The sequence below is a fragment of the Anas platyrhynchos genome, chromosome 4, assembly GCF_047663525.1.
Source record: "Anas platyrhynchos isolate ZD024472 breed Pekin duck chromosome 4, IASCAAS_PekinDuck_T2T, whole genome shotgun sequence".
Lineage (NCBI taxonomy): Eukaryota > Metazoa > Chordata > Aves > Anseriformes > Anatidae > Anas > Anas platyrhynchos.
In genome coordinates this window covers 8,788,619-8,815,573 of record NC_092590.1, presented here as the reverse complement: position 1 = coordinate 8,815,573, position 26,955 = coordinate 8,788,619, and the positions used below count along the sequence as shown (strand labels likewise).

At 39.4% G+C, this 26,955-nt stretch overlaps 2 protein-coding genes across 12 annotated transcripts in view; one reads left to right on the top strand and one right to left on the bottom strand.

The window, feature by feature from the left end:
* The window catches only part of TBCK (TBC1 domain containing kinase), a 105,627-nt gene extending 83,597 nt beyond the window's left edge, over positions 1-22,030 (bottom strand). For 2 of the 9 annotated variants that reach the window (XM_027456800.3, XM_072036939.1), the window contains exons 1-4: positions 21,893-22,030; positions 21,535-21,619; positions 16,557-16,785; positions 13,921-13,993 (exon numbers count right to left, since the gene is read on the bottom strand). In XM_027456800.3, coding sequence (XP_027312601.3) covers positions 13,921-13,993; positions 16,557-16,749 — 266 coding nt within the window. In that variant the 5' untranslated portion in view covers positions 16,750-16,785; positions 21,535-21,619; positions 21,893-22,030. Of the gene's footprint in view, positions 1-10,900; positions 11,045-13,920; positions 13,994-16,556; positions 16,792-19,400; positions 19,470-21,534; positions 21,620-21,839 lie in introns of those variants that run through there. The other 7 variants (XM_027456796.3, XM_038178409.2, XM_038178408.2 and 4 more) reach the window with 6 other exon arrangements.
* Positions 22,009-26,955, top strand: part of AIMP1 (aminoacyl tRNA synthetase complex interacting multifunctional protein 1) — a 32,626-nt gene continuing 27,679 nt past the window's right edge. The window contains exon 1 of one of the 3 annotated variants that reach the window (XM_072036943.1): positions 22,009-22,029. Coding sequence is in view for 1 of the 3 variants with exons in the window: in XM_027456815.3 (XP_027312616.1) it covers positions 22,215-22,216 (2 nt within the window). In the remaining 2 variants the exon portion in view is untranslated. Of the gene's footprint in view, positions 22,030-22,099; positions 22,272-26,955 lie in introns of those variants that run through there. The other 2 variants (XM_027456815.3, XM_027456816.3) reach the window with 2 other exon arrangements.

Below are 26,955 nucleotides of genomic sequence, written 5' to 3'. Positions count from 1 at the left end.
TTTTGGAAAAATGCATCTGACAGCCAGCAGCAGTAGTCCCTGTGCATACCACAGATTACTGAGGGGAAAATAAAAATTACTTTATGAATGACATCTTGAATACTTAGGAACAAGAGGACTGTAGATCACACAGTTGGAAATCAGAGGTGGGTGGACACCGGAGACTTGACTTATTAAACTGTTGGAATAAGAGCGTTCCAAAAAGAGAAAGGGAATAATGAAAAGAGGTAGAGGTCTGCATTCATGTCAGTATCACAGAAGTCAGATTCACACAGGTTTCCTTTCCACCAGTTGAATGGAAAATTAATGCCAATCTACACCTGAATTTACTATATTCATCATCTGTAACAGACATGCGTTCATGGTATTACCTGTTCAGGTGTCTTCTCCATACTTTTTTGGTGCTGCAAGAAAATAGGTTAACATGGAAGAGCAATCAAGTATCACAAGAGACCTTCCTGTCTGCTTACTGTTCCCAGTTCTACTTTCTCCTAAACAAAGGGATCTCCCTTTTGGTGAGATCCCTCCTCATCATCTACTTAACTGTAGAGAGCCCTGTAATTTTTGAACCTACCTGAGACATGCACATGAATGTGTGCTAGAAGCAATGCTTCTTCAATGCGTGGTAACTCCAAACACAAGGAAGCTTATAACAAAACCTGGAGCTAGAACCATTTTGACTTCCCTCAGGAAGGCACAAGAAGACCAAGTAAAATACAGTTATGTTCATGATACCGTACTCCAGAGTTTCTCTTCCCTTAGACTTGAAACTCATGGGCACATACATAGAAATGCATGCTTAAGAAGTCCTCCATCATATCTGTGTATCTTGTTCTAACCTCATATTATTGACGAAAAGAAGTAAAAACTGGAGGAAGAACATCTCAGCAACCAGGAATCTTAGGAAGCTTATGGCAGTGGTACACAGGAGCAAAAACACGGATTCCTCTTCCAAAGAGGAGTGTCAGCCAGGGTCAGCCCTGAGGAAGCACACCAGGGTGACACAAACCAGCAATGTCATCAATCACTACCCTAGACCTAGCGAGACAGACAAGCACTGGGAATTCAGGAAGAAGATTCATCACAACAAACTGCGTCTGTGTGGAACGGAACAGGTTGTGAACAGATGTAATATTTCCGAACTCATAAAAGTGACAGTATTTTAATACAAGCAAAACTATAAACCAAAGAAAATGACATTTGCAGTTAGCTCTATTACAGCCAACAATGCAGATCGACTGGTTAGGAGTGGTGTGGCCAAGTGGTTACAGCAAGGGATAAAGTTTGGGTATAATCCCAACTGAGACAACCACTACACTGACCTCAAGAAAGCCATCTGACCTCCTCCTGCCTCAATCAACCAGCTGGAAAACTGGATGAAAAGCAGGACTGGGTTGAAAACCAGATGTGCAGATGAATTGGGTCTTCCTGGGTAAATAAATTACAAAATACCCTCTACAGGCCATAAAGAGTTTGATGCAGGTGGGAATGGTTTATTTAGCACTTTATTACGTGTTTGATTAAAAAATGGCACTAGGGACTGAGACTGTAAACACTGCCAATTTACTTGGAAATGCACTCACATTATCAGAATGAAATGAACTGGAAAGGGAATGCAACAAGCAGAGAGTACAAGTCAGAAAAGCATGAATTTTATGGACAAAGTTCTCTGGAAGTCTCTAACTCATGCACAGAGGTATTTCACACAGGATATCTTCAACAAGTTTGCATTGCTCGTCTGAGGAAACTCAGTAAGTCCTTCCATTCCACTTCCAAAGTTTTAAGCTGGAAGCATGACTTTAAAAGCAACACAAATGATGTTACATTTTTATGAAGGTCTCAACTCGTAATGGCTGATAAAAAAAATATCTATAAAACAGTGGATGAAGGCATAAATAAAAAAGAGTACCTTCATATATACAACATATTGCACACAAACAATTTTAATGGATGTGATTTTTCAGATCATGTTCACTTTGAATGTATTAAATGCATCTCCTCCTCAGAAAGCAAAAATTTTAAAAACATGGCACCTTGAATTCCTTTAAGATATCCAGCACTCATCCTATAAGCGGGGGGAGTAAATGAACAAAGTCCTTTAGAAAACAATAAGCACACCTTGTAAAGCACAACCTTAATGAAACCTGTAGCACCTTCTGCTTTAATGCTCAGAGGGGGAAAGACACACAAATACCCAGATTTTGATCTTACCACTAATTAACGAACATGTGAGAAGTAATTTTTTTTGTTCATCTTTGCCTCAGATTAACAAAATGATGCTTTCAATTGGAGCAAATAGTACAGAGAAGAAGTTTCAGCCACCACACGGTAAGATTTGGTAGAGCAGTCCTTCATTTTGAACCTGATCACAGCCTACACATTCTCAGATAAATAACACAACAGAACAAGATACGCAGCCAACAGTAACTGGCATGGATCACAAAAAACCTTTGTTTTCTTTTGGACTTCCTCTGAACAAATACAAGTACTTCTGAAAATTGTTGATCACATCAAGACCTACCACAATTCAAAAGACACAGGAAACCAAATGGACAACATATAAAAAGGAAATAAAGGTGGTCAGGTACTCTTCCTTTAATAAAATGAAAGGCACCAATCAGATCTTCGGCTGTTCAGAAACGTCTCGTCAAGCCTGTTTCAAACCTGACATTAAACCCCATGCTCTAGGCCAGGAGTACTGCCTTTTTACATCTGAAAGCACCAACATCTAAACTTTAAGGCACAGGATATATTAAATTTCAGCTCTCCAAAGGATAGAGATCTTGATATTTCTCCATTAAGCATTTACTATGCAGTAGAAGGTAAAACCAGCAGTAACACCAGAGCCTTAAACCACACAATTGCTGAAGAAAAAGTGACTTCCGAAGATGCAGGATAAATGGTCGCCCAGCAGGCACCTCCTATTTCCTTACCCTTCTCTATGCTAAAATAAAAAGACATAGCTGAAAAGCAATTGCTAACTGCATCCTGAAATAGCAAATGTCAGTATCTGGCTCAGACCCCATGCTTCTGGATCCAGCTTGGTTCAGAAGTCTGAAAGCAACAGCTGTAGATTAAGCCATCTACTTCACAAATCTGTCACAATCACCCTGTTACATTACATGACAATCTTTTTTAGATTTAAACACCTAACATTACATGCTTAAATAGAAAATGGATGACAAAGAGTAAAAGATCTAGCAAAGATCATACACAAATTATCTCAGTTTGGAGAGTTGAGTGTGAAACGAAATCATGGTTTGGGATTTTTCACCATAGCTTTTATTCAAGACACACACAAAGACACATGCAAACACACTATCACTTTCCCCAAAAGCCATACCATGGGAACTATTAGAAAAGGTAAGTGTCTGATTCAGAATGGCTAACAAACAAACTCACCAGGTCCACACACTCACAAGACTGACTTCAAAAAAAGAACACTTCTTCTATTTACAAGGGGTGAGCTAGCAAGGGTTACAAAAATTCAGGTTACAGCTACATAGGTTTTCATTTTCTCCCCAAAATATATGCACGATTTAAGAAAAAAATATACCTAAAAAACTGCTCACACAATGTCATGCGTGTAATTACATAACGACAATTATGGCAACAATATGTTGTATGTTTAAAGTGTTCTTTCAAAAGGAAGCATATAGTAAAATTATTCTTATAGGCACCACAATCACGCACTTAAAAAACATAAATATATTATTTCCACTCTCCCTGTCTCCAGTGAAATGATATTCTCAATGGTTGCTGAATCAGCACTGAGAAACCAAAATAAAGACTGGTCAATTTCCAGGCATTAGTTTCTAATGGACTCAACAGAGCTATTGGAAATGATAGGAATTAACAAGAACTTCCCGTCCTGTGCTGTTAGTCCACTCAAGGAATATCCAAAAGGTTCTTGGAGATCCGGGTGTTACACTTAAAATAGACAATACCACATTGCTTGTTCAGTGGCAATTCTGTAACATCAGCAAGTCTCAGTACTGTTTGCATTGGTCACTCAGAGCGACTGCTTTCCAAAGGTTTGCTGACAGGATACGTCCAATTAATTTAATCACCGCTCCTCTCCCTCCTCCCATGAACAGAAGAGATAATATTGCGCAGAGTTGGCGGGTATCATCTTTGACAGGAAGAAGGGGAAGCAGGGCGGATGGGAGGATGTAAGCAGAGCCGTCACACTGTGCTACAGTTAACTTGGCACAGCTTCCTTCTGGAGATTAGGGCCAGAGAGGAAAAAAAAATTTTTCTTAATCAAAAGGCACAGGCAGGTGCGTGTGGAAGAACAGTATCAGCAGGTCACTTTAGATGGTACGTTTGAAGCACTGTCTTAATAAAACAGAAGTTCATATGTTTAAGCCAAGTTACTTTCAGATCCTAAGCCTCTTTTCACTCTGACCCACGCCACTGTTCAGACCTAGCTCAATGCAGACAGAACCCAAGCCCCATAACCAGAATGTGTAAACCTATATCCGCCCTATAGCTACCTTACTGCGGTTTTACTAGGGCTGAGGACTCTCTTCCACAAAGATATGTATCACAGCAAGATTTCTGCATAAGTTTTCACTCCGGGAGGGAGTTGGATCAGATACTAAACAGTGATATTTAAGGAAGTTTTTAGATGCTTGAAGAAAAATCTGATAACTTTTGCCAGGTCACAAAAAAAACAACCCAGAATATTGTAGAAGTTCAGAGCAAAAAATCAGGAAGTTTTGGTGTTTTAACAGTGTTTTATACAAGATTGATGCACATTTTTTTCCCCCATGAAGAAAAGCAAAACCAACATTTTACGACTTTAAATATCCCACTAACAAAATGGTTGAACTTGACTCACAGCAATTGCTTATCATGTTTGCTCAAATTTTAAGGGCAGAAGATCAAAGATCTCACCAGAAGATAGTAGGATAAAGTTGTCAAAAAAAAAAAAAGGAAAAAAAAAAAGGTTGCCTGCTTGGGATTTGAGGGAAATTTTACCCAAAAGGCTCCAAATGGCTAACCATAGCTTAAATAAAGAAACTTGTAAACAGTAAAGAAACTCCAAAACTTGTCTCATTTTTCATTGTCATCATATTACATCTGCAGGTCTCTGAAGATTTCCCTTAGCCTAAACCTCCCTCAGCAAGTTTTAAAACTGAATGACTTCTTTTGGAGACTACCAACTATTACTGATAGCAGACAGGAAAGAATTCACGTGTCTGCCTTTATATTTTCATCATAAACTTGCAAACTTCAGTTGTGTCTGGAAGCCAAACAGAAATTAACAACAGAGCAAGCAGGTAGTGCACAATACCATTTGCCTTCTTTTTGAACCTCTCCCAGCTTGGACGGATGTGCCATTCTTCACCGTGTGGGAAGAGAGAATAACAGACGAGCTCCTGGAAATCCAACTTTCATCCTCAGGCACTCCAAGCAGCAAGCTCCCAACCACTGCAATGTTGTCTGAATTCAGAGACTGTGTATTATGAATTAAAACAGCTTTGACCACATCACATAATAAGTAGAGAAAATGTTACTAATGGTGGGATTCTCAGTATCTTCCTTTCTGCTCTTGACAAATCTAAGACTCTTTCCCTTTGTTTCAGGACTAAAAAAAAAGTCCAAAAATCACTGCTTCGTGCACAAAAAGCCAAAAGAACGATCTGAAAACACTCAAGCCATGAAAAAACAGAGCACTCCTCTCTGAAAACCTAAAAACTGAAAGACTGAGTCCCCTTAAAGGATTTAGCTTCTCTGAGCAGAACAGTCCTCTTGTGCACACAACCTAGTGCAAGCAGCACTGGTAATATCAAAGTAGCACATACAACCATTAAGTACCACGATCAGCAAGAATGACAACTGAGCACGTTTTCTTTTGTGAGAGTTACTGGACAGCAGGAAAAACACACAGAACTGTGTAAAACTGCACTAAAGCAATCTCTTTACAAAATTTTCAGCCTTTGAGAGAAAAACTGCACTTTTCCATCTCTGCATGACGGGAGCAAGCACTAGTAACGAGTCACATTCCTAATTAAAAACAAACACACAACTACATGTTTTATCAAGGTGCAACACAATTTTTAAAGCTATGAACAAAAATTGTAGCAGCACACAGCTCCTCTTAAAGCCAGGTATTTCCTGTGAATCAGGAGACTTTACAACAGTGTCCTTTTAACAGTTTAGCCATACCGTGTTTTGTTTTTTGTTTTTTTTTCTTTTTTTCCCCAACTAAGTATCTAAAGGTTAAAAACCATACTGAGATACAGTCTAGTAGTTAGCTCAAAAAAAATCTGGATCATTATATCAGTGGTACAGATGCTACTAAAAAGTGAAACAGAACGGAAAGTTCCAAGCAAAGAACAGTCTGCAAATGCAGGTGATCAAAGGGACTTTGCAACTAGGCCAATAAGCAATGGTGCTGCTAGGAATTTCTTAGCTAACAACTAATATTCGTAAAGGCATTATAAGGGCATCACTTTGATCTATAATCCACTATGTGTCACCATAACAGGCAGGAAACACCTATCTAGAGGTAACAATAAACTTTTAAGTAGCCAAAGCAGATGCCTGTGAATAAAAATTAGAAAGAAACGTACTAATCAGCATATAATTAATAACAAACTGCCTTCAAACCGACACAAGAATCATCAAAAAAGAGATAAAGAGATTGTAGTTGCTCGTAGGAGATATCCACGTAACAAAAGTTGCCAGACAGGAGAACAAGAGAAGAAGAGCTGACTGTGCCTAAAAAAAGAATGCATGTAAATGTGTAGGACAGTCCCAAACCCATTAAAGGATGACTGGCAAAACATAAAACAAAATAAGCAGTGCTGGGATTAGAGGAGACCACTCCTTGTCAGTGGAGACAGACAATATCAGATGTTAGGGAGGGTAAGAGTAGAAGAGGGACGAGTCCACCTCGATTCTTAATTCTCTCAAAGAGCTCTCGAGCCTAATCACCTTTATTTTCAAGAACCACCAAGGGCCGCAGCTACCACAGATAATTGCGCAGCATCAGCTGCATGGTACTGGATACTCACAGTTAATTTAGGGTATGTGTTAAAGACTAATGGGTTTGTGTACATAGTGATGATTAATAACAGGCACAAGTTGAAGTTTTGCAACATATGTGCTATAGGAATATATTTAATGTCTTTAAACCCTAGAAATCTGGCAGATCAGGCCAGTTTAAAACAGTCGAATGACGGCAATCTCTAATTCCCTGCTATCTGCCTAGCCATATACACACACGCACGCATAGAAGTTGAGCTGAAATACAAGTCCTGTCTGCCTGTGCCAGTATTTGTCCATCGGAAAGTCCCGTTGGAACAGCAGCCAAGCAATGACGTTAACTTAGTGCTGTGCTCATGCTGTGGTTCCCACAGAACTGCAGGGCAGGGAGAAGGGAGCTGTACCTGAAAGGAACATTTGGGGATCTTGGGGTTGGCCTCTTCTTGCAGATAACTAGTGATAGGACTAGAGGGAATGGCCTTAAGTTGCGCCAGGAAAGGTTTAGCTTGGAAATGAGGAGATATTTCTTCTCAGAAAGAGCAGTCAGGCACTGGAACAGGTTGCCCAGGGAGGTGGTGGCATCACCATCCCTGGGGGTGTTCAAGGAAAGGTTGGATGTGGTGCTTGGGGACATGGTTTAGTGGGTGACATTCGTAGTAAGGCGATGGTTGGACCAAATGATCTTGAAGGTCTCTTCCAATCATAATGATTCTCTGATTTTATGATCATACGCGGTAAATCTACCACTTTGAGCCTGGCACCACACTGATGTAGGTATGCGATACGGGACTAATGCAGCTCTGAAGCAGGAAAGCAGCTAGCTTGGAGTGAAGGCGCACGCCTGGGTCTTTTGCTCTGTAAAACAGAGGAGCTTGAAGTCAAGGAGAAAACTTCCATACATACGGAAGGAATGATCTCAAACCACAATGACGTTAGAGATGTTTGCAAGCATATCAATGCATCTAAATAAACCAGCTGTCTGATCCCTAATTAGTGACAAACGCTTCCCTCAAGACACCGCTCAGTAGTTCCAGATGTATGAGTTTGTATCTTAAAAATGTAATCCCTTTCTAGAAGTATGCAGTGTATAGCAAGTTTAAAGAGTGTTAGTTCTTCCTCCCCCCCCCCACTATAAGTAGGATGAAGTGTCAAACACTGCATTAAGTAAAAATAACCATATATTAACCACATCTTATTCTTCCAAGTATATGGACAATGTTTATTACAAACACAACTATCATAAATCAACATTACAACTAGTAATGTGGCTTAAATCTAGTAATATTTGCACAACAAAAACTTGACATTTGGTTGCTCAGCCATTAGCTAGTTAGCACAGAAATCCCCCTGCAGGATGAAGCCACGCTCCTGGCTCCTGTCGAGGATGGGGCTTGATCTGTTAGAGGAAAACTCAGCATTCTCTTCCCCTGAAGTCTCAAAGCTCTTCACTACGTTTGTTCTTGAGAGCACAGCACAGCTCATCTTCAGCTCAAGATCTTTGCTACTGCTTTTAGAATGGAAATTCGTACGAAGCACCTACACACAGCCATAGGAGCAGCACAGCAGGACAAAGGGTAGAAATACAATTATGCGCTTTCTCCACATGTACAGACTTTATGTTGTATACAGCCATTAGAAATAGTTTTAATAGCAAGTATCTCAATCTCAAAAAGTGGGATTCTTTTTTTTTTTTTTTTTTCCTGAAAGAGAAGAAGAAAACAAGTGTGCACACTGTTTCACAAGCAACAGAGATGTGGGCATATGTGCCCCAAGATGTCTTTGTGCTGCCAAGCACTGCAGCCAACCGTACAAGCATAGAATTTGGTTCCATACCTGAAAAGTTCACTCTGACGTGAAGAGGAGAAATGCTCTCCTCAACTACTTCATGAAAACTATGCCCCTTTGACATTCCAAACAGTCTTTTTTTCCCTTGTGAATTACAGGAGATACCCTGTATTAAAAAGAATGCTACAGTAAGATTTGCAGTGAGACGAAAACTTACGGAAATCAAAATACTCCTAATATTAAGAAAAGCAGCATTGGATAACACATAAGCAAGTCAGGACTAATAGCTGGACTTTCATCACAGCTTTAGAAACAAACCGTTGGCAAGAAACTAAAGGAAAACTCTACAGCCACTAAACGGTCAAAGTACAGATTCTCACACATGCTTAGGAAAAAACTAATTTTAAGAAGTTTATTTATTAACGCTACTTCATTCTACTACTTCATCATTTACCCTTGCTAAATGCAACCTCGTTATGACATATGGATTTCTCATGTGAAATTCCAACACAGACTTGATTCAAAGCAGAGTACACTCTGCCCTTGAAGTTCTGCTCACATGCAGCTCTTCAAGTCAAACCATGTAAAACCTTCAGCCTTTTGATGACTTGCACCTGTCTTACAATATTCCTGAAGAATCCCTGGCTACCCAGAAATTGCTTTCCCCCGCAACATCCAATAATACCTTCTATTATGTAGCTTTACTTCAAGTTTGCCAAAAGTACATTAACAGCAAAGATGGCATAAAGAAATCTAATCTAATCAATGCGCAGACAACTGTTTAATACAGCCAAATAAAATGTACTCAACCGAATCAGTCAGATCATGTTTTCTCCAAACTAGTAAACAGCTGCAGACACAGCCTGCTTCCCATCAAACGTTCCATGTATAACAAACCATACCTTGTATCTCTGATGGTTCACTAGTAATTTTTCAAAACCATAACTTTCAAAACATATGACAACTATATTTTATTGAAGAAAGGAATAGGCTTAGACTGCCCAAGCCACAAATTGAAGACCAATCCAGAAACTCTACTGTAGGTGCCAAAAGTCTGCTGAATGTCAGTATTTGCTGGCATTTTTATTATTATGAATACAAGTGCAGACCTGCTTCTTGAAAGAAGGAACACACTTCAAGCATGACAGAAAAGGAAAAACTCACAAGTCCTCTTATAAGAGCACAGGAGCAGAGAAAATAACTCCTTTAACACTGTCTGGAAAAGGTATCCCAAAGGAATGGCCCTAAATGTGTTTAAAAGATGGAGAACCTTAAAAATAAGTTCACATCCTACTTTCCGGTCTGTGATATCAACAGTGCTAAAAGAACTAGTAACCTTGCAAGTCTTGTAAAATTGTGACTGCCACAAACATGAAAACTACCATTAGTGAGAATTCTGAAGGACAATAGTTTTATCCTTCGTAATTTTTGTGACTTACTTTCTGTTCATTCACAAAATCCTTGCATGCACAAGATGACACAGAGGAAGTCAGCCAGACTTTGAGCCACATTTTCAAATCTCTAAACGGCATTAAACTATTACGTGCTTAAATCAGGTATTTACTATTGTGTTTCACTGTGCACATAAATTCGTAGCCCTTTAAGAAAATAACTGAATCCTGAACATATATCTGAGAACTGATTTTGCAACAGCAAAATTTATTGGCTAAAGTTAAGTGCATACTTGCTCTGACACAGAATAACAACAAACAGGAGAATAAATCAGGAATAAACAAAAACCAAGCAATGACCCAAAATACAAACTCTCAAACTGAAGACAGTGGAGACTGCTCTGGAAAATAATGGGGCATGACTACCTAAAGCTTACCATATTCTATCCTAAAACTCTTACCCATGGTTACAGCCTGAGTTCCCTGTGGCACACAACTCCAAAAGAGCTCCCCTGCTTTTACCATGATGTTCCATGGAAGTATAGTAAAGACAACTGAATTAATGTCTCTTTTAGAAGCATTAATTGTAGTTACAATGTCCACATGGCTACCACCCAAATAAAACACGAAAGACAATGAAGAGTTATTAAATTCCTTTTCTGGTTACATATGACAAGAACTGCAAAAAGCCTACCTATTTCATCCATTTGAGAGTTCTTGAATGTTACCTGATAGAGTTCCAACCATGGCACATGCTCCTTCTAGGATCCCAAACATGCATCACTCAGAAAATAATCTGGCCACGAGTTACCGAACACTGACTTGCATTGAAAGTGAAGTTGAGCATGTTAATTTTGAGAAAAATGGCAAACTATCTTTGCAATTCCTGGAGAGCTCTGTCACAGCGCTGGTAAGTAACAGGTGAATTCACAGATCCAGGTTCTAGAAATTGTTTGGTCATATGCTCCCTAAAACGACTTACTGGGCTGTGACAGAGCAAGTTAGGTAAATGATTAGAACTATTATCCAGTGTTTGGACCCTATGTCTAAGTGATTCGTTAGAATTATAAAAGCTGATGAAAGTCTGAGGTTAATCACTCAGCTGCATTTTTTTTAAATAATTCATATATTAAGGAATGCATGCTACTCTTGACGCATGACTTCAGACAAGATTAACTGCAAATAACTACCAGACAGCTGTACGGCCTGTTTTCCAGTATGTATGGAAAGATAGACAGTTCATAATGTTACGTCTTGAATTTCAGCACTAGCATAATAGAAGATTTCCTGCTGATTTTACGTCAGTTTGTGGTACAGGTGCAAAGGACTTAGGTTACTGGCAAGCATAAGGAGAATTAATCTAGAAACCAGAAAAGCAGCTTTTTGCATTCCATAAACAGTTTATAAAATTAATTGCAATAGCACACACATCAGCTCCGGATGTGTAACCAGTTTTACTATCATTGACAAATGCAATCAGAATATATGGAAAAAGCCAAATACTTCCCTCCAAAGGTAATTAATATAGACAGATCAAATGACCAATAACTGGGAATTGGTCCATCCAAGTTATTTCTGGAAATTTATGGGTCTCACAAAAGAAACTAAAATGTCTGTTTTAATTTTAAAACAAAACAAAAAAAAGAAAGAAGTAGAGGGAAAAAGCCAGTCTTGCAAGACACTTCCTTTGGAGTGAACATAATTCATCTCTTAGCCACTACTGCAAAAGCTGTAATTTACAGTAAGTAGGTGTACACTAACATCTCTTGAAGCTAGGAACATACTGACAGGCTACATTTTAGCCTATGCCTCAGGTGTTACAACTTCGTGAAAAAATCCCAACTGGCTTGTTAAAACAAAGATCAGACAGTTTTTACTGAAATAAGTTATTCTACTATCTCAAGCCAAGAGGAGAAAGTAAAGCCAGGCTTTACGCATCTACTCTCAATAGACCAATGGCCAAAAGAGTTTGTGACAGTTATCTTGGTGAAGCACCTTCTCTTAACCACCTAAAAATGTATAAAAATATATATATTTCTTGATGCCACAAAACCATGCTGATGTAGAGGGGCATAATGGATGTGCATACAGGCCACAATTGTTACCTGAGAAAAGTTCCATTTATACAATTTTGAGAATTTTCTCCTTTCTCATAGCAACAGAATACACATAAGAAACGTATCAAGCAATTCAAAGCAAATTAAAATAGCTACATGCATGCTTTTGCAAAAACAGTCAAGAGGCAGTAGACAATCTGGGCTGCTTCTCATCTGACACCAAGACACACATGTTCCAAAAGCAGTGTGAGAACTGAGTGAAAAAGGGAAGAAAAGAGCTTCTGATGCTTTCACTATTTCTGGAACTTGGCACAATAGGAACCTGATGCAAAACTGTGTGAAGGGCTGTAATTTATATCACACATGAAAAGCCCTTTACACTTCACCTCTAAGTACCTCTCTATCTGAAGAGAAAATGCAAGCCATATTTGCCTTACATTCCTCAAGACATTGTCCTCTGCAACACATATGACGTCATATAAGCTGGCACCCACAAAAACCTAATGTACAGGCACAGGGCATTCTGCATTTAGGTTTATCTCTGCCTGACAAAACTGTTAGTGTTTTATTAAAGGGCTGCAAGGCTCAAAAAGCTTCAGTTCTAGTATTGCTTCTCTACACAAGCCAATTTTGGGATAAGCAACAGGAATTCTACCTGGATAGTACTTTATCAAACATAGCCCACCCGAGATGCCTAACATTAATCACAGTTAACTGGGAAGACACAAAAACGTGCCAAACATTTATCTGAGTAAGCTTATTTTCTACACTTCCATGAATGTCAAAACAGTATGAGATCTAATGCTTGTTATAAATTCAGATAATATAATGCCAGAAATTAGAATGAAGAGACTGGATTTCTCTGAGCATGCTGCAAATTTGTATATTTTTGTGTTCTAGAAATAACTAATCTATAATGCCCCGCTATCCCAAATACAAATATTTTTTCTCTTTCTCAACTCTTTATGCTTCCTGTGTTCTATATTCTCCAGGGGAAGGGACTTTTCCCCAAAGCCAATAGTGATAGTTGCTTTTCATTTAAAATTACAGTTAACATCAACAAGTCTAATGGGGTGTGTGTTTGTTAGCTTCTTTAAAGATATAGCTCAACTATTCTATACATCTTAGCATGAAAGCCAGTATTCTTAGCATCTAGCCTTTGGACTTGGTTTGGTCAAATGACTGTATTAAACCAAATTCAAACCGCTTATTACCAGCCTGGCATATGTATCTGACATCCTGTCCACTTTTCTAGGTAAGAAGTTCATATATTCTGCATATGAAAAGCACGCACCAAATCCTATCCCTTGTAATGAAAGCTGCATTTCATCATGTGGTAAACATAAAATTTTCAAATTAATTCTAAGGAAGATAATGATTCTGTAACAGGTTTGACAGTATTTTTTTAAAAAAAGAAACCCCAAAACTGCTATTTCAAGACAGGATTTGATGAGCTACAAAGTATTTCAATTGTAAGCTCCCCATATATCTTCCAGCTTCTCAAATCGTACAGAAGTGAGTACTCCAGGCATATGTTTGTCTGATAAACAATGTTTTCATGTTCAGCTTTAACAGAGTAAAATTTATATAAAGCAATAAAAGTTTAAAGAAAAAAAAAAGAGGCTAGGAATTAGCCACAGATTATATGTCAAACTTTGTCAAGTGGATTTGAGGTTAACTTGACACCCTACCTGACTGGTTTTCTTTCTCGTAGCAAATCTTCCAGACTCCTTTCACAGTGTTCAGCAGCCACAACCAGCCTCTCTAATTGAAAAAATAAGGATATGAGGATTAGAATGCAAGTGAGACAATGGGAATTCAGACTTCTCAGTACCTATTTGGCAGATGTTAAAGTATATTGACATATGTTGTATGGGAAACTGTATATAAGTAATTATGTACAACTTGTATATATCACGATCATTTTCATTCATGAAATAGAGTAGATTACATGACTGGACCAGATCTTTCTTGTTTTTGTTTCCTTAAGCAAAAGTACTGCTATTCCATCCATCCAGTAACCTACTAAATTCTGAGCCCCTCAGCTGATGACAGTCAAATTTGACTCAAGAATAGAGGCTTCAAAGAAGGCAAGTATTCACAAATTTACAAAAATCTGTGGTTGAGTTGAGAGCGAGAGAATCAAAGCAACATCAACCTTGAGGAAAAGGATTCTGAGCGAGCAAAGGAGTTTCAGTCCTGATTGACCAGCTAGCACATTACTAGCTGCAGTACTTTTTGCCCCAAAATAGCTAAGGATTTATATGGGTCCCACATGTTCTAGGTATGGCTCTGAATACAGAGGGAGCAACAAAACGATTGTTGCACTGAAGATGGCAACTATAAAGGGACGGTGATAGTGCAAGACTGTGCAGGGGAGACAGAGAACTACTGAATGAGGCGGCTTTGCTACTTCTGATACTCACAGAACAGCAAGTACTGAATGTTCAGGTTCAAAACCAAATCAAACTAAGGTATTCCAAAATATTCTTACAAGACTGTTAAAATAACAAAGATGGAAAACACTGTAAGGCACACAGATAGTAACACATTAAAGCTGGAATGCTTACTTAACTCTTTCCTTCTCCTTCCTGAAATCAAAGGACCACTTACACTTCATTTGGAATAAACAATTCTGGGATCAGCTTCTATAATGCTATCCAAGGTTTACAAATAAATTAATTTCACAAAGAAAAAAGACTTCCATTTGAATGTTTTTCTATTATTTATACACTAGTCTTCTGAGGGTCTTCTGTGGGAAATGCATACATGTCATTTTTTTGCATCGTTTTCCCAGACTGCTATTGTATTTCTTCATGAGGAGAGAAACTGACATTTGCATGAAAACATTAAATCACTACGTCCGGACTGACAAGTGATGAATTCTGCCAGTATCAGAATGATAAACTTTCCCATCGATGTTATCAGTGTGTTAGTAAGAAAAAAACGTATTATTTGAAAATGATTAAGTGGCATTCTAGCCACTATAAATGGACAGCCTTCTGACTTCAAGTTAGACATTTCATTTGCTATTCTGCAAGCTACTTTAATGATCTTAAGATGTTTTCTCCTTCGTATTTATATGCACTGAAACCTTCACATCGTGGACTCTTTACTGTCAAAAAGGCCAAGCTTGCCTATTTAACCACCTCTTATATTTATTACGATAGCTAATTTTTCTTAACCTCTCACCTCAAACAGTATTATTAGAAAACCCCATTTTCTGTTTCAAGGCGTACTAGCCAACCTAAGATGAAAACAAATAATATTTCTAGATCTCCTGGCTGCAGAAAACTGAAAATTTACAAGTTTGAGAGCAAAAGAAAACATAAAAAGAACCTTCCCCTACCCTGGAATACTTCAGAACATTTTCAGTTGGTGATATCACAACTTTCTACCAATCTGAAACATCCTATCACCCTGAATTAGAGGGGAATCACACAGAATCACAGAATTTCTAGGTTGGAAGAGACCTCAAGATCATCGAGTCCAACCTCTAACCTAACAGTCCCCTGTTTATACATATATAAAATATATTACCTGCTCTACTTTATGAGACAGTGTAACTACTCAGATACATAGAATGCACTTTTATATTGGAACATCATTGGTTTAACAGTTAAAGCTGATAACCACATACATTCTGTCGCAGGTGTTGCAGACTTTTTGTGGAAATTAAGTGCTGTACTCCTGCTGAGCTAGCAACAGAGTGAGATCATCTGGAGCATAAAAAACAACTGAAGCAGTATTTGAGCTAACAATACATGTGAAAACAGTTATTATAAAACCCTCTGTACTAAAATAAAGTAATTGTTAGTGGGAAAGATCTTAAGCAGCCAGAATTGAGAAAAAATAAAAATATGAGAAGCTTGCAGCCAAGATAGAGGGTAACTGAGACACCAAGAACAGCTGCAAATGAAGTACAAGAGACCTGAGCATCACATTGAAATTGATAACAAAAACACAGTGTAGGGGCTCAGCATCACAAACGCATCCATTTCAGTGTCCCACACAGACATGGTGCAGAAATCAAGTACCAGAATTTTACAGTAAAGAATAAAAAAAAAATGGAAGTTTTTAGCGTTTTTCAGTTAGCGTAATGTGTAACAAAAGAGAACGCAGACAATAACCTCTGCAGGAAAGAAATAAAAGCACTAATGCTGTCTGTCACAGCAAAGGCATGCAGTCATTTTGGGCCTAGAACCTAGACACCTTCTTTAACTGGTGCCATAATGGCAATATTCTGCTCGGGCACCTTCAGATATTTTTTTTCACAAAAATATAACCGTAACCAAACATGAAATATCCTCATTAAACAGATACTCACCATGCTTACCCCTGGTAATATCGACATACTGGCAAAGCCTGGGATGGGTCATTGTTTTAAGGATTTGAAATCTCCCCAAAATTTTGATGGAGTTGGGAGTCAGAGGAAGGCCATTGCTTCCACAAACATCATGAGGCAGAGCTGAGGCAAAGAAGGTGGAGGCACCCATCTCCGTATCTTTTAAAGGAAACATCTCTTTCACACGACCTTACGCCCTTCCAAGTGACTTCTGTTCCTTAGAAAGAAATCACAGATTAAAAAATTATACACAAAAGATACAAATTCTTCTGACTTGGCTTATGAGTTATTTAATAATGAAATTAAGACTTCTTTTCTCCATTGGGGAGGCACTTTTGAATAATGAACACAATAATATTATTAATACAGTGCAGGTGCATCATAAACACCACATTTAAAGATGAAAATACAGTGTTGGTTTTAAACACAGAGGTAAAACTCTTTTTAGGAACAGACAAATGCTTTAACACAGGCAATCTTCAGATGACTACTGCAATACAGCAGGTTACTATTCAAAAACCAGTGAAGGCTCTAAAGAGAAAAACGCTCTTCTAAAATACCACCTTGTACCAGCAGGCCACAGGTCTAGATCAGCACAGCTTTAGTAATAATCCAGCATCTTTACACCAGGTAATCCAAAATAATCCAGGTAATTAAAGCTAGAAAGTAACAAGTCATCTGTGCAGCCAATATTTCCTTCCATACCAATAGGTAAATCATTAGCTCCCACACTGACTCAGTAACAAATCAGGGAAGTGATCTATGTTAAATATTTCTGTGGGACAGACAAGAGAAAGCAGCTAGCTTTTAGTTCAGTTTCAGGAGCATTTAGTTTCATGACCACTTTTCTCCCCAGCAGGAACAACCTTGTTGAACCTTCGCTACTCTGAACCACGCATTTCCATTTAGTGTGAGCTAAATCTTTTCTCTGCAGTTTTCCATAACCAACTATTATGCAGTTCAAGAGTATAAACCTAGAACATGCACAAGTGACAGACACCTCCACAATCAGCTAGGCCTCAGACAAAACCTCCTGGCCTCTTTTTACCAGCGGGCTAAGATTTGATATACCAGGTACCAAAATCCGAAAACGGAATCAAGCCTCTGCTCAACCCATTTCTGGATTGCCCAGATCATGAATCAAGACACTGCAAGCTGTCATGAGGTAGTATGGCTCCTCTATATGTCAGCTTCCATAACACACACAAATTTGTGTATAAGGGCACATAAAGAGAGAGAAAAAGGCCAAGCTTAAGTGCTCTTTAGTGAGCTCTAGCCTACAAGCTGTGACAGTGAAGTGCTTTTCCATGTAACAGTGGACAAGAGGCCTCAGAACAAAAAAAGCTTCATCAACAAGCCTACACAGAAGAGTACCATCCAGCTAACTTCAACTCCAGAGTCCAGAGCCCCTGTGTATGTAATCAACAGAAACAGTCCACCATCTGATGTGGAAAGCACATCCAACTCTCTCATCAGATAAAGAACAGTAATTCTAAGCTCTAAAGAGTAGAAACAGGTATGTAGCTGCACCAGGATAATTGGAGAGGCAGAGGAACCCACAGGATTTGAAGCCCAGAAGAGAAATAACCGGAAAAGCTTAAAGTATAAAACCAGCATAATTCTTTCAAACCAGATGTGATAATTCTTTATCATCTTAGGGGCTTCAAGAAATAAAAAACTGATACAAAAAATACGCAGAGCACTAATGAAGCTAAACACTACTATTTTATTGGCCTCTTGGCCAACATCACAACCTTGTAACCTGCACAAAAATCCCATTAAAAATAGTTTTTGTGAATCTTAACTGAGATAGCATTCTCCTTAACAGGCTGCACAGAGATCCTCCTACACCAGACACATTTACTGAGTCTATACAAATGGATATTACAGAGCATACCTTCTGTTTTCACTAGTACAGTCTGAGTTCAGATACAAAGTAAATGTAAGACTGCTGTTATATTTGTGTGCATGTGGGATTTTGCCCAAAGAAACAAAAATATGAGATACAGTCCTTTAATTTCTAGCACAGATCATTGTATTAAATACAGAAGAAAAATACAAAAGGGCACTGTTGTTTTTATGTTTGTGTTTTTGTATCAGAAGTCTTCTTTGTAAAGATACAATGTTTCCATATTCATGGATATTTAGTATTTTGAGAAAGTTATTTTTTAGGATGCCAACAATGCAACTAACAGTAAGAACGTACCACTGAAAAGCATAAATGGGACTGAGTGGAAGCAAAAAGATTTATTGTCAGACAGCAAGTTCCAATAACAAAGCTTTAACTGTGTATTTACCACAAGTTAAGATCCAGATTCCTGTAAAAACATTGTGCCAAAGGGAACTACCTGGCTTCAGAAAGAAAATATTTATTGACCATGAAGAAAGAATTCTGATTTAGAAAGTGAGTTACAACCTTATTTGGCACATCGGTCCTCCAATAACTACTTTAGAGTAAAGAAAAGTTAATATAACCAGAGTCTGGGGGCAGAGGTGTGCGGAAGGAGTAAATTTATACCAGTGTGATGTATTTTGTTTTTAATATATGTATATAAATACTTCAATATGTTGTGTAAAACATATTTACTCAGGTAAGAAAAATCTTCTTTAACGTGGAAAAAATAATCAGCTAGACAGTCCTTAATATACCATATCTGCTTTCAGCTGACACTTAGAAGGAAATTTTAATTAAAAAAAAATGTTAAATATTGAAAGTTTAATACCCATTTAAAGAGATTAATATTTTTTTCCATTCTAGATGCACTTTGCCTACAAGGATGAGTTAGACCACTTGGAATGTTTTCAATGAAACAACTGCAGACGTACCATCTGGTTGGGAAGCACACAGACAAAACAGAAGAAACAAGAAAAGCAAACAGCCTTTCCTGCCAGCCACTAAAAGGAAACAAGCAAGAATTTTAGAAGGTATGCATTAAAAGAGTTCTAATTACAAAGTTAATTCCGTTGAATCCACAAAAACAAACATTAAAAAGTTATTAAAAGTTATACTGGAAAAGAGCTAGTTCTGTCAATAGGTAATTTTACAATTAAGTTCTGATCTCCATCCTTAACTCTCAACTTCCGTAAATCCCAGGGTCTGAACAGAAAAATAAACCAAGTAACCCTGAAACTAAAAGCTTAATCCTTCTTCCACCTTTAAAAAGGGCCACAAGTTACAGCCTATGTGAAGGGTTCTTTTAAACTGACTTTTGTTGCAGTCTAATTATTTCTCCAGTAACAGACATTTCTAAATTCAAACATAAGTGCTATGTACATTTCAAAGATTCACCTGAAAAAAAGATCTCATGTAACTGTATTTTAAACTTTTTCCAAATCCACAACAAAGTCAGGTACAACTATAAAAATACAGAGTACGACATTCTCCTCACGTTTAGGGCATTCTCCTCATGTTAATTTCAACACCTGAAATTCATCTCTTCTACATAGAAAAGGCACGTATTGCGTTAATTTTATAATTTGGAGGAATGAATTATATTCTGCAGAGCTTCCTAATTACTGTGAAAGAAAAAGAGAAGAAGAAAAAGAAGAGTTTGTTATTTTAAATTGACACCAGGAACAGCTAAGGCAAATTTAATTCCAGGACCGAATTCTGGAAATTCAATTCGGATAATCCAAAACAGTGAGGATGGAGGAAGAAGCGATGACTTGTCTTATTAGTGTCATCTAAAATTACTGAGTCCTCTCCAAAGCTCTGCTTATTGAGTATATGAGAGACAGCCTACCACATCTGCAAAAGATGTCTGGCATAGAGATTAGAAGTCCAGAAGCGGCCTGGTTTGCATCCCACCTCTGAATGACCTCCCCTGCCTCACTACCCCCATCCAAATCTCCCTTAGAAACCTTTACAGTACACAGAAACACAAACCAACGTTCCCACCACCAACAGATGTCTACAAGTACCTATTTCACGTGCAGATTAGCACTATTTTGCTACGTTTTTGCCTAAGATTCTCAATGTAAACAGCATTGTTTTTTATTAACCATCTTCCCCTTGGGAATAACACCAGTATGTCTCTTTTTATAAAATGCCCCAACTCTTAAATGAACGTCAGAAGTTAGAAGTATTCCATCTACAAATAAAGAGTAACAATAGAATCGAAAGGAAATAGTGACAGAATGTTTAGCATATTTAAATCTTTTTTCCCCTAAAATTATTGTCTAGACTAAAGAAAATAAAACAACACAGCAAGCAGCATTATTTCCTGTATCAAAATCACAAGCATAGGCACACTTTGCCTAAACGCTTTGATTCAGATTCCAGATACAGCAAACAGCACATTTATTCATATAATAAATGTGTCAAAAATTTTCATTTTAACTGTTACCCAATTTGAGATTAACAGAAAACACAAAATGTGTTTTGTCAAGGCTCCAATGTCATTATTTGTTCTCCTGCGACTACAAAACTTTTTGGGGAATAGAACGAGGAACATCACGCTGACTTTGGCACAAGTGATTGATGGATATTTGAAGAATTGTTTCCTGAAGATGTGAAATAGCAACTCCTTTCCCTGCCCTACCAGGGATATTCAAGCGTCACTTCAGGCAAGTGGAATACAGCCACGAACAAACATGAAAAAGCGTTCTTTCTCAGAAATGGTTGAAAAACTCTGTCATAGCCTCTGCCTTGTGTGTGGGAGTTGTGAAATAAGGGTTAATACCATTACTCAAGGCATTTATGGTGCACCTACACAGCACAGGGAGGTTAGGCCGTTGCTGCTGTGAAGGGCAGGTGTAACAGCGAGGCTCAGCGGCATCCCGAATTTCATATCTGCAGGTAGAACATTTAATAAAACAGGAAAACAAACCCACAAGCCCCCTAAAGCCAACACCTGGAGCACCTCAAGGAGGCACACAGCCTAATTCTGGCAGCCCAGGAGGGGTTTTAGCAGGCGTAAACCCGCTGTTTCTTTTAATTCCGTTATGTTTACTCGCTTACCCGTGCAATTTGGGTCCCTGCCACTGTGCACATAAAGCCGGCCGTGTTGCCGTGTCACTTACACACGAAAGCAGGGGAATGACCTCTGGCGAGAAGAGAAATTAATTGGAACCGGCTCCCAGCGACCCCAAAAGCCTACAAATGACCCCAAAACAACCCTACAACCACCCCGCCCCACTGACGAGCAGCAAGACCCCCACGGCGCCCTAAAACGAACCCCAGGACTATGAGCAGCCCCTTAGCCCCCCCGTTACGAGCGGGGACCCCCTCAACCCAGGGGAAAATCCCCTAAATCTGCCCGCTACCCCTCAGGACGGGTCCCCCCCCCTCAGCCCCAGCCGGGGGCAGGTGCCGGCACCTCAGCAGCTGCCTGCGACACCCCGCCCCGCCAGCGGGGAAGGACCGAGGCTGGTTTCACGCTGCCTGACTTTTCCTCTCCTCCCAACGTTAAAAAATAAGCAAAGCGATCTTTCTTCTTTTAATTTTTTCCCCCAGGTTCGTCAATTTTGCGCTAAGAACGTCACGGCGCTGGGTTGTGAGGTGGGGGGGGGGGGGGGGGTGAGGGGCGGCTTCAGGCGCCAGCCCGCGCAGCCCGGCGGCGGGGGCCTCCTTCCCTCAGCGCCCTGAGGTGCGCGGCGGCGGCGGCGGCGGCGGGGGCACGGCTCGGCTCGGCTCGGTTCATGTGAGTGCTGCCGAGCCCGCCCGGCTCGCCACGGCCCGAGTTTCCCTGCTAAAAGGTGGTTTCGTGTCCCCAGAGCGGTCCCAGCCTGGCCCCGGGGCCGCCCCTCGCCGCCGCCCTGGGGCCGCGTCATGGCGCCGGGCGCGGGGGTGGCGGTGTGGGGCCGCCGGGGGGGCTGTGGGGTCGGGATTTTTGGGGTTTTGGGGAAGGGGGAGGTCGCCCTGCTGGGGCAGGGGGTTGTGGAAGTGGTGTTGGGCTTCGTTTGAGCGAGGGGTTGGGGTTTGGAGGGGAGTTGTGGTGTTTGTAGTGATACACTATGAATATATGGTCGTGTGGTGGTGTACAGGCTTCAGTGGGTGAGAGCTGGCATCGCCTCGCCTTTGGTCTCTCCACAGGCTCGTAGCTCTGTGGGGAGGCATAAATGGGGTGAGAGGGATGGGCTGGTGGCTTATTTCTCCTCAGGTTACGTTAGCAGCCCCCAGCCCATCATCGCGTCATTGCGCTGAGTTGAACACTGCAAAACGAGGAAAAACTGCCTGCAGAATAAGTATGAAGTTATCCTAGTGTTTCCTGCTCTTTCTGCTCCTCAAACTCTGATTTTTATATATATTTTTTTCAATATCCTCCTTTCCTCTCACAGGTATTTGCGTTTCAGGGTACGCTTGACATGAATTCCGTGTTAACTCAAAGCAGTAGCGATCAAATACAGCATCCCGCCTCTGCAGGCCCTTTTCATCCGCTTACTATGTTATTCCCCAGTTATGTTTAAAAATTATACCTTATTTGAAGACCTATTGAAAAGGAAACCACAAATTTGTAAAAACAGCACCCAAGTCCTAAAAAGTAGAAATGCTTGATTCTTTTTTTTAAAGTTAGGACTGAAGTAGAAAGTAAATAATAATAATTATTTTCATTATTCTGCAGTATATTGAGATTCCGGACAACTGAAACAATTGTACTGTAGTTTTTAAAACAGTTTATAGAAACATTATAAAAATACTTTAAAATGCGTATACGTTCATGATACAGCACGGTTTATCCTATAGCACTGTGCTAGTTCATATTGTAAGGTAATAATATAAAAAATAGAGGAAATAATAGGCTGAAGTGATTTGTGTATTCTTTCTGAAGCAACAGCCCACTTCTAAAGTCACTGCTCTTTGTAATTTTGCTGATTAGCAGGAGAACCAAATGGGACAAGCTTTGCTTTCTCAGCTCTGACCCCCAGTTCAGTGGAATAGAAAACTTTCAGATTACCTTACTCTGTTTCTATCTGAAAAAGGCCTAAGAAAGCAGCAGAGGTAGCTCCCATGTTCTGGAGGACAAGAACTCAAAAGCAATGGTACCAGGGTGAAGAGTGGATCTGAACTTGGCAAGAACAAGAACGCATTCGGATGCAAAACAGAAGTTTTATCAAGAGCTGTCTAGCCTAAATCCCTCCTACTTAATAAGTAGTCTTCTTCAGGGTACTGGGCTTGAGTATGGGGCTTCGTGTGGATTTGCTTTGAATTCCTTTGAACTATAAATACATCTTAGCAATGAATAATTCTGACTGTGACATGAATTCATGGTTCATGCAAGGAAAAAACGTCCCACTTCTGTTCTGGCCTCTATTTCATCCCATTTGTTTGGAAAATAGGGATCTGGTGTGAATAATTAGCCAACACTCTGCTAGTTTTTTTCGGGTTGAGTGCTGCGTTGGATTAGCTAGTTGGAAGATGTATTAGGTTTTCTTCTCAAGTACACTGTAGAAATCCTGAATTTTGGAGGGGTGGGTACTCAGTGGCATGAGTAGAAGATAAATGAGTAAATTCTAGGTCAATTGGAGAACATGACTGAATTTGGAAGATGGAAAGAGCACAATAAATGTCTAAAACCAGGATGAGAAATGTCTGTATAATAAGAGTGAGTGTAAAGCAGTTGTCATAAGGGGAAATGATTGAGTGTGCAGGAAGAGGAATCTGACTTCTATCAATGTTTTTGAGCTTTCTCGTGGCTGCATGTCACAGCCGCCATGTAGAGATTTCATTGACATTTGTCTCTTCTATGGAAGTGTTTTCTAAAACGTAAAGAATTTCAAATGCTAGGCAACACAGATAAAAGGAGTGGCCAGTGTAGAAGGCAGCTGCTAGGAACATCAGATGTGAGCCAAGCAAACAGCTTCTCCTGTTTCTTTCGCTGATACGAGCTCTGTGACTGGAGTCCAGCAGAGAAACTTGGTAACCCATTTAGTTTTCCTTCTAAACAGTTACCTGTATGGTTCTTGTTAACTCCACCAACATACATTTCCCTTGTTAGATTTTCTATTGTACTTGCCCGTGGGAGCTGGGGGGGGGGGGATATCAAAGTTTAGTTTTCATTTCCATGGTTACTTCAGTATGAAATAGCAGCAAGAATGTTCCTATGATAGCTGTTTTTTCTCTCCAGTGTAGCCAAAGCCATCTTTACCTATTATTGAATACAGTCTCAAGTCTCAAAGCAGCCTGATGAACATAACTGTTTCTTTTTTTTCTTTTTTTTTTTTTAAATGCTTGGGAAAAATGCTTTTCTTCAAATAAATAAATAAATTTCTTGAGCAAAAACTGAAAATTGATTTACTGACCAGGCTTGGTGACCAGAGATCAGTAAGTCATCACTGAGTTTTCCCAAATTCTTTTTTCCTGGAGAGTAAGAAAACAGAGTACCGCTGCGTTAGGAATTTTGAGGTACATTGCCAATGATTCATCTGGTTAGAATTAGTGCGAGTACCATAGCCTACCTGCTGCTGCCTTAGACTTATAAAACATGGTTTAAGAGGACCTTGGTGTTATTAGTTCTTTTCATGTGTCCCAAAATTTCCTTCTGCTCTTCCTGGCAGATTCTTATTTTAATAGTTCTTTGCAGTTTTGATTATGGTCTGTGGAGGCTATGGGATCTCAGTCTGCTCCCATATTTTAGTTATTCAGACTGTAAGAATATATTTCTAATTTGTAACTTAAAATATAGAAAATAAATTAGGAATTTGATGTGTCATCCATCATCATATGTTTCTCTGCTATGTATTAGGTACTGTGTAATCACTACGTTAGTCTTATAAGTCTGTCTTCTGCTGGTCAGCTGTCAAGAGAATTGTGGTGATGCTTAAAAGAGGTGGCGAGAAAGATGTCACAATATTGCTGTCATCTTACTTGCACCCTGCTCTTTGAGATGTGCCCATTTGAAGAAAATCCAGGTGAAATTCCAGAAGAAAATAAAGGCACTAAAACTGTGCCTAACGGGGTCTGCTCTGTGATACAAATGGTAACTGGTGGCCTAGATTGTCCTCAGTTCTTGCTTGTGTATCTTCTCTCTGTCTTCTGTTTCCTTACTAGCCAGTGCAATCTATGAAAAATAGTTGTCTTATCCAAACCAAGAGTGAGTTAGCATTCCTCTACCTGACTACACTGCTATGGATAAAATTGCTACAGCTCTACCATGAACTTTACAACCTGTTTCTCTTTCTTTGGGTTAAAAATTATGTTGTATAATAAAGACGTCAATCAAGATAGAGATTAAGAGGAACTTAAGAAAAGGACTTTTTGGTGTGGATTATCTTTCAAATAAGTCTATTTAGTCTATTTTCAGCCGGGTCAGTCATCAGATGGCAAAGATACGTTGCTCTCCTGGTGTGCCCCACAATGGGCTGGTGGGCTGTCGATGGTCCAGGCCAATTTCTCCATCAGACTCAGGTCTGGAGAAGATGCTTGGTGCAAGGACTGCGCAACTTCTCCCTGAAGTTCCTATGATCTCTCCAGATTGCAAAACCAACCAAGTAAATAACAAATTGATTTATACGTCAGTTTCTTCAGAAGGAGTGTAAAATGGATATATTGATGTTTTATTTCCCAGGTGGTTTATTTTTCCTGCTTTTCACAGTTAGCAAATCTTTGTGTTTTGTTCTTCCAAGTTATCACACTTGAATATGTGGAAAAATAATTACAAAGGCAGATTTGCTGCTGATTTTGAAAAGTTAAAACACAGGGATATAAAAGAGGAAAATATATTTATTTTCTTAATGCTGGGTGTAAAGAAAAGACTTTAACAGAAGGGGAGCAAAAGATCTCAAGCTTGTTCTCATCTGTTCTACCTAAATTGCTTCTGGTACATTAGCCTAACCTGTTTTTAAAGCCTTCCGGTGATAGATGTTCCACAACCTCCGTAGGCAATCTGTTCAGTCCTTTACTCTTGCTTGAAAGCTTTCCAAATGTCCAACTTAAATCTTCCTTGTTTTTTCCTGTCTGCAGTAGACCTGGTGAACAGTTTAGTCCTGTTCTCATACCAACTTCATTTGTGTTTGAAGAATGAGACCCCGTCTCCCATCTCTCTTCTACAGACTAAACAACTCTACCTCTTCCAAGCCTTTTGATCTCTTTTGAAGTGTCTTTGAAAAGTTGAGGGACAGGAAAGGAGAACCTGACCAAAAGCAAATCTGTGGCAATTGTGAGGGGTCTGCAGTATGCGTGAGGGCTGTGGGAATATTGCTTGGGAGGCCTCTTGAGTAGCTGAAAGATTTTGTCTGTGATAAAGTGTGGCTAGAAAGTTTTCCTGGCTTGTCTTTCCTTTCTTTCCTCCTGTCTCCTTGAACCTTCTTTTCTAGGGAAGTTACAACCTTGAAGAGATTTTTGTTTTTCAGCTGAGGAACACAGCAGGAGAACAGATTCCCAGATAAGAACTCATTCCGTAGCGTATTTCTGGTGTGGTCTTAAGTAAACGTACTCATTAGT